The sequence below is a fragment of the Aspergillus caelatus genome (assembly GCF_009193585.1).
Source record: "Aspergillus caelatus strain CBS 763.97 unplaced genomic scaffold BDV27scaffold_307, whole genome shotgun sequence".
Lineage (NCBI taxonomy): Eukaryota > Fungi > Ascomycota > Eurotiomycetes > Eurotiales > Aspergillaceae > Aspergillus > Aspergillus caelatus.
The window spans coordinates 24,585-39,263 of NW_022475570.1; the positions used below are offsets into that span (position 1 = coordinate 24,585).

General features: G+C 45.8%; 3 protein-coding genes across 3 annotated transcripts; 2 read left to right on the plus strand and 1 right to left on the minus strand.

Moving 5' to 3' along the window:
* Positions 1–1,408: 1,408 nt before the first annotated feature.
* BDV27DRAFT_163262 (GPI ethanolamine phosphate transferase 3) lies at positions 1,409–4,048 on the plus strand (the record flags this gene model as incomplete). The annotated part of the gene is made up of 1 exon (XM_032073525.1): positions 1,409–4,048. One exon carries the CDS (start codon positions 1,409–1,411, stop codon positions 4,046–4,048), a length of 2,640 nt encoding a protein of 879 aa, XP_031921864.1.
* Positions 4,049–10,820: 6,772 nt separating this feature from the next.
* Positions 10,821–12,974, plus strand: BDV27DRAFT_163263 (FAD binding domain-containing protein; the record flags this gene model as incomplete). The annotated part of the gene is made up of 5 exons (XM_032073526.1): positions 10,821–11,019; positions 11,074–11,154; positions 11,218–11,366; positions 11,427–12,043; positions 12,107–12,974. The coding sequence occupies 5 exons, from the start codon at positions 10,821–10,823 to the stop codon at positions 12,972–12,974; spliced, it is 1,914 nt and encodes a 637-aa protein (XP_031921865.1).
* Positions 12,975–13,515: 541 nt separating this feature from the next.
* Positions 13,516–14,642, minus strand: BDV27DRAFT_169172 (fumarylacetoacetate hydrolase family protein; the record flags this gene model as incomplete). Its single annotated transcript, XM_032074968.1, has 4 exons — positions 14,417–14,642; positions 14,000–14,345; positions 13,795–13,915; positions 13,516–13,717 (listed from the first exon to the last, which is right to left on the minus strand). The coding sequence occupies exons 1-4, from the start codon at positions 14,609–14,611 to the stop codon at positions 13,516–13,518; spliced, it is 864 nt and encodes a 287-aa protein (XP_031921866.1). The 5' UTR covers positions 14,612–14,642.
* Between the last annotated feature and the right edge of the window lie 37 nt (positions 14,643–14,679).

Consider the following 14,679-nt stretch of genomic DNA (forward strand, 5'->3'; position numbering starts at 1 on the left):
GCAAAGCGACGTGACTTTCGGGAAGACTCCGTCTGGCCGTCCCCATTTGGGGTAACCAAGTGGGCCATCTGCCTTATAGGGCTGAGTGCATTCAGAAGGGAATGGATGAACCAGAGCCAAGTGGAATATGCGATGTACTTCGTACAGAGCAGTGCACGAATCAGTCGTATTGCATATTTAATCCGTCGTTTCGTTGCTGAGTTGGAAGACAGACGTTGTACATGGGTAGAGGTCGGTTGTGAAAGTGTAAAACTCGGTAGGGTTGCTTGGCTGTGGAGACCAAGAATGTCGATGCCTAGTCGACGTAAGGGGTACCTTGGGGGCAGTACACTCCGTACAGCGTGGAAGACACAGGGGCTTGTTCCTCGAGAATTTTGTAATTAAGCTAATGCTAAAAGTTGATATTGTAAATGCTGCTCTCGCGCTTTGTCCTGGGACCATGACTCCCAGTTCCATCTCAAGCGCCGAGACCTGCTCGCTAACCCAGCACAGGAGGTATGCGGGATGGAGGTTCGAAATCGGAAACGGACATTCGGCGGGCACCGGGCGCACTTTTTCGAGCCTGCATTTGAATAAGTCTTTGTCATATTTATTGCCGTTGTACATTTTCGGACTTTTGTGTCAATGTAGGTTAATTTACCATGGTAATAGACACTTTAATGGGATGGCACTGCATTTGAGTAGTGTTAATATCACAAATCTTTATGAATACAAGAAGTATATCAAGATTGGCTGCATTGAGTAACCTGCCTAGATCATTGATAATCTAGACCACTAAGCCTAGCATTCCGAGTCATATCAAACCTGAAAAGTTGCAGCCACTTACAAGGTCTAACCATGCCAGAGAACCCGCTAGATTCACGTCATCTCTTCGTCTGTTTTGTATACTATGTATATAGTTTCTACGGTACCAAGACGTTTATGATAGACGTGTTTGTGTCACCTTGATGGCAGTCAAGCAGGCGGCTGAAGTGGGCAGAATGACAAACGGCGCGAGTGTCAGCTTCATATTTGCTGAGCTCTTCACACACAACTGATTTCTATGATGAGCACTCAACAAGACTCACAGTACATCATCTCCTTTGTCCAAGTACTCAAATCACTGCTCAGTGTCACGGAAGCAAGCAGAATGGTGACCAGGGGTATCCGATGGGCCTCTCCTGGATTTTTTGTTTGGATTCTGTAAGGATTTCGATAGCTCTTGGAATTTGGAGCGACTTGACATTTTACTGATTGCTCATTACCTCATTGTAGGGTTGTTCATGCAGTGGGGCTCTATTTTTTCACCAAGGGCTTCCTGTTATCACGAAGGGTGCTGGAGAACTCCAGCACGTGTACCCGTCCCCTACTGCCAGCATTCCCAAGATATGAATCCTCCTATCTCCAATCTACTCAGAGTGGATGCTGGATGCCCAGATCCTTCGACAAAGCCGTGATCTTGGTTATTGATGCGCTACGATACGACTTCGCGGTGCCACATGCACCACAGCCATCTGGAAACGATGCTTATCAGCCTTTCCATAATGCTCTTACCATACTACACGAGAAAGCAACGCAAGAACCCCAAAATGCAGTTCTCTTCCCATTCATTGCGGATCCCCCTACAACAACCTTGCAGCGGTTGAAGGGATTGATGACAGGAACACTGCCAACATTCATCGAGGCTGGTGCCAATTTTGCCGGTTCCGCCCTTTCAGAGGATAATTTCGTGACGCAACTACAGAATGCAGGAAAGAGGCTGGTGCATCTCGGGGACGATACGTGGACAAAGCTGTTTCCCAATCATTTCTTACCCAATCTATCTCAAGCGTACGATTCCTTCCTCGTTGCCGACCTCCACACGGTCGACCAGGGCGTTGGGGAGCACCTTATACCACTCATTAACCATCGCCAAGATGAATGGGATGTGATTTTTGGCCATCTTTTAGGCGTCGATCACGTTGGTCATCGGTTCGGCCCCGCACACCCTGAAATGCGCAATAAACTGAAGGAAATGGACCACGTCATAGGAGAGGTTGTCAACTCTATCGACGAAAACACGTTACTTGTCGTTCTAGGTGATCATGGAATGGATGAACATGGAAACCATGGCGGCGAAACTGAGAATGAGGTACAGGCGGCGTTGTGGATGTATACTCGGCGCAGGCATTTTGGTCATTTACTGGTGCATCCACAGGAGCCGGCCTCGTTTCTTAACAAGTCAGCCATCTATCAAATAGATCTTGTCCCGACCTTGTCGCTCCTTCTGGGAATCCCCATTCCCTTCAATAGCCTAGGGTGTCCTATCAAAGAGGCTTTCCTTGGAGCAGCTGGGGATAACTGGGCGCAACTGGTGCATGCATACATGCTATCCTTTGCACAAATTGAACGATTCCACCGAGAATACTCAATAAAAATGAAAAATTCCCGGCACGCCCTAGAGCACAACCCTACGAATTTTCCTCGGAGTGTCTCTTTGCAAGAAACTGATTTTCAGGACAAAGAGTCTCTGAAGACATTATACCACGAATTATGTGACTACCAAGGAAATATATTGGAGCATTACAAACGCATATGGGCGCAGTTCAACATGGCGTACATGATAGAGGGGCTGACAATCCTGTCATTTGGAGCCGTCGCACTGTTACTTCGTGTTTGCGTGTGGGGCCAATGCAATCTCATCCCCAGTGCTTCTTCTAGAGCAATCAAAATGGCGGCTGCGACATCCATAGTGACTTATTTGATTCATATTGTTATAGTTGATCCAGAGGAACCTCGCATGACGGATGGTGTGATCCTGGGGGCTACTATGAGTAGTCTCATGCTGTTCACCTGTCGATTTCATCTGCTTGGGATGATCCACGCACCCACGAAATTTCAGATGCCGACGTTCTTGGACACAATAGCGATTGCATTTACTATTCTACTCTCTATCGGGTTTGCGTCCAATTCGTACACTATATGGGAAGGTCAGATTGTACTCGCCTTCCTTGCAACATTTGGTATATGTACCATTTCAATGTCATATAGGACCTTGGACAGGAGAAAGAGTATACTAGGGGCTCTTCTCTCCGTATCATTCATGGTACTGGTCAGGGTAGTGTCACTAAGTCGTTATTGTCGGGAAGAGCAACTTCCATTTTGCGTAACGACTTACCATCGCCTGGGTAACACCACGAGCTGGAAGCTGCTCATCCCGTATTTGATAGTCATACTCATTCCATTGGTCACTCAAATAGCCTTTGGTTCAGACTTGGTATCTGAAAACCTGGGGGTCTGGACATGGTGTCACATTGGCATACCCATGGCACTTTTCTTCAATGCTGTGTATTGGACCCTTGATTTTGCCAATAGAAATGGTTGGCTCGAAGGTAGTTCCTTCAACATGTTATCTAAGGGGCCTCCCATTTTCTTTTCACGGGCCACTCTAATCACTGCAATTGCTGGCAGTGGAACGGCCCTCACCACAGAATGGACTACGATTATGACTCCTGTCCGATACAATATGATCATCACTACATCCATCTTAGTAATTAGCATTTTAGTGAGTGGTCCAATGGGAGGTGGTTCTTTGTCCATACTATATTTCCAGATCCTGAGCCTACGCAAACTGCTCAATCACTCTCAGAATAATAGTATAGGGCCTACAATTGCTGCGCTTTTAGGAACCCTTCATTTCTTTGGCACCGGCCATAATGCAACCCTCTCCAGTATCCAATGGGAAGCTGCGTATATCCTATCCCAGGACCTTCACTATCCTTGGTCCCCGTTGCTTGTGACCCTCAACACCTTTGCTGGTCCAATTGTCGCTGCATTTTCGATCCCTATAATCATATCACGAGGTGTACACCCTCAGGAAGTTCATAGTGTAACCAGCTCATTCGCAATCCATGTATTGATCTACTCGGTATGGGCGTTGTCAACGGCAATATGGGCTAGTGTCCTACGACGCCACCTAATGCTCTTTGCTATATTCTGCCCTCGATTCTTGATGGCCGGGGCCCTACTGCTGATCATCGATGTTATCGCGATAATAATTTCATTGATCACTGCAGTAAGCACTAAATGAGAGGATAGGGTTTCGTGGAATCAAAACACCAAACAATCAAGCAAACAATCATGTCGGATAACACCTTGCCACAAGTCATTCCCGAGAAAAGGGCACATCTCGCAATGGCTCTCTGGTTGTTGAAAATGGAGAGCCACTTGAAAGCAATTGGGTCCGGAAAAGCACCCAGCCCAACCTAACCCAACATATCCATTCAAGGAGGCGGCGCATAAAAGCTGGTTAGCTAGCACCAATGTGTGTAGCATGCCTGTTTGGGCAAAGACACCTAGTCAATTGCTTGTGCTCCACATATTTAAAATCTATTCGACTCACCCGACGGCATCTTTCGTTGTGACTTCCACAAGACTATCAAATTACCGTTAGTACGATCCTGCCCGCAAAGTGATGGGAGGATTCTGTACCCTGAGACACTTATTGTATCGAGTGATGTCACGGCAATATGCCGGGGCAGCTTCAGCGTCCGTTGAAACAGAATCATCTGTCTCTGCCTCTGCTGGAGCACCAATAGCCAATGCTGCAAACAGAAGGGTCAAGGGTATGTAGAACTTCATTCTGAGCACAGAAAACGGTGTCAATGAATTGTTCCAATGGCAGGTAGATCTGGTTTTGAAGTCTCGATCGTTAGAGAATACAAGAAATCTCTAAAGGAGGCATGAACCCGCATAGTTATAGACAATGTCTGAAGGCTTCCCATGCGCAGACAGAAGGAAACGCGGGGAAGTAAATGTTTGAATGTAACATATAAGCTGACATTGTGGCACGTCAAATGCAGCTCAGTGCCCGCGAACGTCCGTATCGATTTGTTGGTAAGAGACAATACTACTCTCCAGATAGCCTAAGCTGTCTATGGCCGTCCTTGTGCAGCCTGTCCTCCTGGTAGCCTCCAATCACGATATCTCCGAGCCAACATGGGATGATAGTACAAGTGACATTGCGTGTCACAGAGCTTCCCCGCCTCAATATCATATAACTTTCTGGAAGAGACTCTTACGGTATGAGTTAGGACCAACGGAATCTAGATCTATAGCACTTCAAATCTTGTTCAATTGTGGCTGATGTGCAACAAAGTTGCCGGGACAATCTCATTACCTAGTTCGTCACTCCACAGGATCCAAAGGGTCTCTCTCTCTGTCCAAGCCATGGACCCATTGGCAATGAACCATGTATCACTGATCCGAAGGGCATCAGGTTCCACAGTCGATGAAGTACAGGTAGCATCATCTCTTATATCGAGTCTTGGACACTTTTGACAGACACCAAGAATGACCACGCAACTTCAACTCCCCGATAATGAAGCTGTTCCCATGGGTGGACGCCACTCTTTTTCCACTATATTCACTTCCACTCTTAGTCCAGATAACGTGAGAATTGGCGGACTTGCAGCCGGTTACGCTTTCCGGAGGTGAACGAGCCTTTGGGATTGCAACAGAGTTTTTTTTTTTTTTTTTTTTTTTTCGGATGTTTCTGCAAGCAATCGCCTTGTCATGTCAGCGAATCCATCTTGCACTGGGCGAGAGTCACCGTTTCTCTTGTCTGCGCCTGCAGTGTTCAGGGGGGCTCACTCGGAACCTTTGCTCCGTGCGAGTTGATGGTGGATACTACCTTCGGACGCGACGTTATATTGCGTGTTAGATTGATGATTACATATCATATGATAAGATGCCCAGGCATTTTGTACGACAAACGTCGTATATGTATTCCTTTTCGTGAGCCTGGACGGTAGTTGAATCTAACATTGCGGAGAATTAAATGTCTTGGCCAGGGGTAAAACTCCGAGACATTGGCCAAGGTCATCAGACATCCCTTGTGTTGCATGGTAGATAAGGCTCACTGACAGTATCCCTATTTTGGATATAATGTGGTTATACAAAACAGGACATTGGCAGTGGTATGGCATGTATGCGGTATGTAAGTACATACAGTGTCTCACACACACACACACACACACACACACACACACACACACACACACACACACACACACACACACACACACACACACAAAGTAAGAAGCCAAACGAAATGTCAGCATGCAGCATGACAGACTACTGAGAAGACAGGTGTAGTATGACTGAGGCTGCTGCTTCTACTCCCAATGTTCAGATTTCGGACACAGAGCCTGGTCCACTCCATACTCTAGACTTTCAGGCGTACCATAAAGCAGAATAGAAGTGATATCCACATTTGTCTGCTATAAGTCAATCGAAGCAGACACCAATCTACCCTTAAATATAGATACAGTGCATTTATAGTCAGGAAGACATGTTATTTTCATATTAAATTTTTATCATGATCCGGAAGTCATTGCCGTAGCATAATAGCAACAATAGTGCATGGTTTTACCACAGAGTACCAGTAAGATACAGAAAAGGAATATAGTGAGAGATGCGCCACAAAACGAGAGCTCCAGCTACTGATGAAAGGTACGATAGAGCTGTTAAATACCGGGAAGATATAAGTGTTTATATTATTCTTCTATTACACCCAAGAAACGTTTCTGATTCCAATTTAGGTGGATGATGACACAAAATAAACCTGAAGACTGATAATTCTCAAAGCTAGAACCTGATCCTCGTAGCCAGGTCTTGAAGCTCTCAAAAAAGAGCTTCATCTGTCTACGTGAAGGAGATATACCTTCTTAATACGGGAAAAATATATACTCGCAATTAAAGAATACTTCCGAGATAATAAATTAACCTACTCCAAAATTTAATCCTTTTCGAACTACACTTGTATAATTACCTAAATATGTACCTTTTAAATTTCCATAAGTAGATTCAAGGATAAGGTCTATAGAAGAGAATCCAGTCATAAAAGGTTGCAGCTGCTAAGCTTTTGTACTCTTCCGATCTCCCCCCTCCCTCGCCTTCTTATCCATGGACTTCCAGTCAGGTGGTTTTATCGGTACAACAACCTCTTTTGATCTGGTCATAGTAAGAAAGACTTATCCTTCCATAATTTGATTGTATAGCAACTTAATACTTATCATAACAATATTCCAACTACTTCCTTGCCATATCTGCTAAATGGGACGGATATATCGGATCAGAGCGGTCCGGCCCAGCTGCCAGGTAGCAAATCACTTCCGCCAGCCCTCTGTACAAGGCGACTGGGATGAATTGAGGAAGTGGACATGGGACAGATAAACAGCATTACGCATTCAAGGATCTCACGAATCATCGATCACCACGAGCATAACCCACTACAGGTAGTAACATTGACAAATCTGCATGTCATAGTTGCATCGCCACAAGGTTCATATTTTCGAATGTCAAATAGATGTCAGCTTTTAGCGCGTGACCACCCACCAATAATTCTCTCTTAGGGGCAGCCAGCTCAAGGAACTGGCAAGGCGTGGGCAGCAGCAGAGCAATCGCACAACCCTAGGTCAGATAGCTCCAGTGATTTAACCTAACTATATAGCTCAAGCAATTATTGGCAAGCAATTCAACCTACCTAGGTTAGGCTTAACCTACCTATATGAGTCAGGTAGTTCTAGCAATTATCAGAAAGCAATTTTAACTTATCTATATAGATTAGGCAGGAGTCGCAGGACTGATTGAACACAGATCAGATTATATAAGTGGAAGCAGGAAAAAATAGTTATCATGAGTGAATTCAATAATTAATCAGAATCTATACGTTTTAGTCAATTAGAACCTAGGTCCTTTCGCGCAGCCTTCTCTTCTATATTACTTGCTTCGCTTTGCTCCGCATAGACGAGGTTACAGCTACAGCGGAATTGAAAAACTCTGTGGCCGGTGAAACGACATTCGTGTTTGACCCTCCCTATGCCAGGGTGCTGTTTGCAAAGGGAATGAACAGGCACAACCCGGAGCTCAAACTGCCTGAACATAAGCCTGCCGATGATTGGTTGGTGACCTATAACCTGGACAATATACCGTTGCAGACGGGTGGAGGATAGCGTGTGTTCTTCTTTGCTCTGTTTTTGTATTCTATGGTAGCTAGAACTCGTGGGTCTTGGGCGTATAACCAGAGGTTTCTCCCAAGCTCTGAGGGGAGACAAGCTGTGGAGATTTCTTTATCACAATTCTACTTCTTCTGAAGGCCCAAGTCCGCTAGACTGTCACGGTGTTCTATTGATCACATTTGATCCTTTCATCAACATAGATAGGTTTAGAGTGAAGAGTAGAAGTCTATGGTATAAAGGTAGCTTACTTTGTGTTAGAAACTAATTACAGGAATTCTATCACTCAGATCTTCGCTCTACGTAGAGATTTTCTACCGTAGCTCGTCCCATCAACAGCTAACTGGCTTATAGGATCCAAGGTACAAAATTTGAGACATGAGACAGCGATTTCCACGAACATACAGTGTATGTTCATATGCTAAGAAGAAAGACATATAGAGATATGAGCCCTCAGCTGCCCATTCCCAACGGGCAATAGTCTGGAAGATGCATATTAAGAAGTACTACAAGAAGTTAAGTCCGTATTAAAGGCTCTTGTTAGGGTTGGGAGTAGTTCCGGAGTAGATCACTTTTTTTGAGAGCAAGGATACGACTTGAGGACGATGGACCTGTTTATTCCTATGGAGTAGGAACTATTCGGAAAATGATTCCTCAACGCTGCCGGGTCGAGCCTGCGTGATGCTACTAGACTCTCTTAGCAGTGTCTGGAGTATCACTAAACCCAGATTGAAAGTACATATTATATACTATATGATCAGCCTGTCTTGGAAGGATTGTCAGCTTCAACATGTAGCGTCAATCTTGAGTCTATCGCAAGCCATGGCTTCATGACTGCTAAACTTGCTGCTATGGTGTGAGGATCTAGAATGTACTAAGTGTTGTTAGAGGGAGCACACATCGTTTCTAAGTGTATACTGTAATCTGGGCTTTGACCCACACAGACAGTGGTTTTCAAAATCCACATTATTCATTTATGTACATGTGGATATCCAGGTTTCATTAGTTGTATTAGTGGGCATGGTCGGCGCTGATGAGGTTCAAAGTTTAGGCGTATATGTCATTGTGGCAATGCAAGAAGGGGCCAGGAAAGCCCATATCAACAGAGAAGAACATCAAGTTCGCATTAAAGACTCACGGCAAAGAACCCTTGTCTTATGAAAGCAAAAACAGGTGACAAAAGAAAAGGAAACCCCTTCCAACTGTTAGCCACATTGGAAACTTTTATGCATTTATCTATATTGCTTCAAGTCAAAAATCAAATACATACGACCACAGGGTGTGGAAAATAGGGCTTCCCGTCCGCTCAGCCGTACTCAAGCCACACGCCGGGAGGTTAGTAGTTGGGTGGGTGACCACCAGCGAATCCCTCCTGTTGTATGTTTCCTTTTTACTGTTTCCGAAACACTTTTTATTGATACTGTGTATAATCTTTAATGTGGAGAGCTCCCTAATGAGGAACTTTCTGTGCTGATTAGTGGGTCTATCAAATATACTTCATTTTCACTAGCTGAAGAACCAAGCTTTCGGGACAGCAACGGTGGTCTTCAATATGGAGCCCTTGTACATCATTGAGGATCGGAAAGATCCGAAGTTTTGAAGCATATTGACTGAAGATAGGCGGAAGAAGTGTGCTATCTTAAATCAGGAGTAAATGGCTCTTTGACAATGATGTAGGTGGTTTAGGGTCGAAGAGTTACTAGGTATCGATAATCGTCGGAAGAACAAAAAACCTGGCCAACTCATGGGATATGCCCCCCCCCAAGCACTGGGTGGTCATTAGTGGAGATAGAGCTAAGCCCGGAGCTTTTTCTCCGTATTGCATCTCATTCTGAAGCGGTCCCAAAAAGCACATCGCATACCAAATGCCAATGCGTGCCAATCATTTCGCCTAAACTAGTGGAGGAACAGCTAATCGCCGTTTAACGGTCGCGCGACTCAGGGCGAGAGGAAGAAGAGTGTGTCGACTACAGAAAGGGTGAGGAGGTGAGAGAAAGCGAGATTATAGACACCAACTGCACGTAGCAGCATCAGAATCATGAGCCAATATTCACGTTCAACGTGACCTATCTAGGTAGGGGGCAAGCACGAATCACAAAGTTACAAATGATGCCTAGAAAGCATGCATCAAACTGAGCATCATACCCCCAGCCCTTTCCAGAATATAACAAGGTGCGAGATGCTGCGAAGTCTGCGCGAAATTGGCGCGGAATTGGCACGGAATGCTTGGGCCCCGCATTCCTCCTCCCTTCCATCTATTCTTTTTCTGGGGAAAACTGGAGTCGAACTACTGGTATAATTAGCAATAATTGGCTTCCTTGAGGCTTGTAGGACGAGGCTTTGATTCCACAAATCCTTCTCAAACTTGCAACAATAACAATGCTCGGTGCATTCTCGTCCTTCTCGCCCTTTCTTGGTTTGTCAAGGGAAGAGGTCGAATGACAGGTGAGCTGTTCTGGCCCAACTATCATCAACACGAGGCTTTTGATCATCTTCTTCATAATTCCTTGGACCCGAAACAAAAGCAAATCTCAATAGTGGGGAGAGTGGTTTTACGAAATCTGCACGAGGTTTTCCCGAGAGAGCATAAGAAAGTGGTGCCGCTTGGGGGGGAGTGGGAGGACGGACTATCTTCGGCACAGTTTAGTTAGGTATATGCAAACGCCTCCGCACTGACTCTTGGGCTTCCTAGCAGCTGAAACAGTCCACACCACTACGAACGGTCCATTTATAATGGAGATTAATTTATTCTACGCTCCTCTCATGAATTTGCGCAGATTCGTTATAAAACACGGCATCAATTTGAAAACACGTCTTTACGGACACAAAACATCGCAAGAGAAAATGGCGCCTTACAATACGAACGACAACGGCGCGACCCGATCTGACGGAGCAGAAGAGACTCCAGGAATAGGCGGAATACCAACCACCGCCCGGCGCAGCTGTTCAGCTCCAGCGTCGGATCATGCAGTCGATACGGAATTCCTCATTGTTGGGGCAGGTCCTGCCGGGGCAGCCTTGGCTTGCTTTCTTGGTTCTCATGGTTTGTTTTACTGCATTGGTATGGCAGTCGCTACTTGGTGCTAACGCTATGAAGGGCTGAAGGGCATCATGATCAGCAGTGCTCCAGGAACAGCGAATACACCTCGCGCACATATTACTAATATGGCGGCACTGGGTCAGTATTCTGCCAGGGTAGCAAATAAGGATTTGTTATTGACACATTGACTTGTCCATTCAGAGTGTCTACGAGATATTGGTCTATATGACGAACTGGAAAACTTGGGATCCACGGGGGCAGATCATATGCAACACACACGATGGTGTCATAGTATGGCAGGCGAGGAGTACGCACGCATCCACTCCTGGGGAAATGACCCTAGAAGAAAGGTGAGATCAGTGGGTCCTCTCTTATTCTGTCAAGAGAGGTGGATTGACGCAAGGACTTAGGGAGATTATGAACTAGCCAGCCCATGTGAACCATTTGATCTGCCGCAGACGATCTTGGAACCAGTTCTGGTTCGGCATGCAGCTTTAAAAGGCTTCAAGTGTCGTTTTGATTCCACGCTTGTTTCTTTCTTTAGCGACTCGAAGACCGGCTTGATCACTGCCAATATCCACGATAAGATGACAGACAAGGAATACCAGATCCAAACACGATATCTTTTCGGGGCTGACGGTGCCAGGAGCGTGGTGGTGAAACAACTTAACTTGCCTCTGGTGGTTCAGCCTGGTCAAGGTATCGCAATCAACGTGCTGGTCAAAGCCGACCTCTCCCATTTAGTTAAAAACCGAACGGGCAATCTTCATTGGGTTATGCAACCAGATCGAGAGCACCCCGACTTTGGCTGGATGGGAATCGTTCGTATGGTGAAGCCATGGAATGAGTGGATGTTCATTCTATTCCCAGATCGTAACTATGACCGTTCGCAAGGCAAGCCGTCTAAAAATGCGTATCAAAAGAGAGTCCAGGAGTTTATTGGTGATGATACACCTGCAGAGATCTTGGATATCTCCACGTGGTATATCAATGAGATCGTCGCGGAGAAATATTCAGAGGGTAACATGTGAGTCTTGGCTCCGTCAATCTGATGATCGTAATGTCTCTGACAACGGCGTTTTATTCCTAGCTTCTGTCTTGGTGATGCCGTGCACCGTCACCCTCCATTAAACGGGCTTGGATCGAACACCTGCATCCAAGATGCCTTCAATCTCGCCTGGAAGGTCGCATATGTTCACAAAGGGCTGGCGTCACCGTCTCTTCTATCCACGTACTCCATTGAGAGACAGCCTGTGGGTCATTCGATTATCACCCGAGCGAATCAGGCATACCGCGACCACTTTCTCGTGTGGGAGGCACTAGGCATGTTGCCCACGGACTTGTCCATCCGGAAGGGGATTTTGAAGGAGTTAAAGAGTGCGACACCAGAAGGATCAAACCGCCGCCGTGCCCTGCATGCGGCAATCAAGCACACTTCTCATGAATTCCATGGATTGGGAGTTGAAATGAATCAACATTACGACGGCCGAGGTGTCTACACAGCTGATGAGCCCAACCCCTATGCGCCATCCAGACGGGCAGCTGAAGATAGCATCTTGTTTCATGAATCAAGCACTTATCCCGGATCTCGATTACCTCATGTGTGGCTCAACAAAGCAATCCCGGGACAGCCTATTTCGACAGTCGACATTGCTGGCCATGGCTCTTTTGTCCTCTTGAGTGGAATCGGAGGTGGGCGATGGAAGAAAGCAGCTGAAAATGTTGCCGAAATGCTTAAGGTTCCAATCCAGGTGCATTATATTGGGTTCAGACAAGATTGGGAGGACGTTTACTTTGAGTGGGAGAACTTGCGAGGCGTGGAGGAATCTGGAGCCGTGTTGGTGCGACCCGATCGATTCGTAGCGTGGAGAGCACCGGAAGTTCTCAAGGATACTGAAGCATGCGAATCGAAGCTCCTTACAGTTATGAGAACCATTCTAGGATACCTTGATGTATAGTACTCACATTGTTCCGTTTCTGATCCGGCTGAAATATGATGGATAGGCGAAGCCATAACTGTTATATTGAACCAACTCTTCGGCTCCTCTTTGAAGATCTTATAGATAAAGAATATACTGACAAAGGGTTTATCAATGGCAGCCTGAGCCGTAAAAATGAATAAAAAGTGAGTATAATACGCTGCGTACAAAAACTTGCATTGCGGCATCTGATTGAGATAATTCATTAATTAAGCTATTAACCAGAAATGATATACCTGTATGTATATTCGCCAAGTATTCCATGCACTTCTCTAGTCAGAAGCTGAATATTGGTCCACATTATATTCTTCCTGGGCAAGTTTGCGCAAGACGAATCCGCGCCAAGAGATTTTCCTCGAGCTGAAAGATATCACTCATATTGAATCATATGAAATGGCAGGGGCTTGGCTATGTACGAAAGGCTGCTACTGCTATTACTTTTGCGCGTCTAGGTAGGCGAAGGCAAATGCTCTCATTTATTTGGATAATCACGAAAAACATTTCTCACTATTTGTTACTCTTACTCATAGTAGACTTCGTTGATCAAAGTCCCGATTTTCTCAATTTCCACTCTCATATCATCGCCGTGTTTCAGGACAACCTTAGGGTTACGCATAGCGCCAATTCCAGGACCCGTTCCGGTCATGATAATGGTGCCCTTTTCTAGAGTGGTCCCCTGAGAGAGAAATGCAATAGTTTTTGCAATATCGAAGATCATTTCCCTTAAAAAAAAGTAAAAATATCAGCTACCTTGGAGAGTTGACATGGTGGCAACAATCGATCCTTCAGATAGACTAACCTAGTGTTTGAGTCTTGCACCACAGTGCCATTATGGATGGCTTTAATTTGCAGATTATGCGGGTTGCCAATGGCGGAGGGAGACACAAGGACCGGGCCCAGTGGACAAGATCCGTCAAGACCTTTCCATCAAATCAAGTCAGCTCTGGGTAAGTGACAACACTAATGGGCTTGGGACATAATGAGGCAACTGGTCTGTGTCGCACCTTTTGAGAAGGACCACTGGCTGTTCTTGAACTGCTGTGTTCGAGCACTAACATCATTGCTGCAGGTATACCCCAACACATATTCCATGGCCTCTGACTCGGGAATATCTCGACCAGTCTTAGACAGAATAATCGATAGCTCTGCTTCATAGTCGCTGGAGCCATCCTGTGCAATCTTGGGCACGTTTATCTTTGCAGGATGGGGTCCGTTGAGTGCCGTGCGCGGTTTGATAAAGACGACCGGCACATCCGGAATGGGCATGTTCGCCTCTTTGGCATGGTCGCGATAGTTGAGTCCCATGCACCGGATAATGGGCACTTCTTCAATTCCAATGGGAGCCAGAAGCTGTTTTCGAATCGGAGTAGTTAGTTTCGAATATATTGGATTCCAGGTGTTCAGGATTGCGGAATACATACTCTGGCAATGTGCACAGTTGTGTCTGTTACCGTGCCATCGAAGATCGACCCTTTGACCAACTTGACCGCAACTCTCTCGCCGTTAAATATTGCGATCCCAACATCTGGATACTTGCTTGGATCGACTTCGCCAAGGTGGATTTGGCCATCTTCTTCACTGATGAATCTCACGAGGTGTGCCCAATTAGGACCCATTTTTGCAAGTTTTTTTTTTTTTGGAGGGGGGGGGGCAATTAGTCAGCCCGAGGGATAGTTAACGGGAT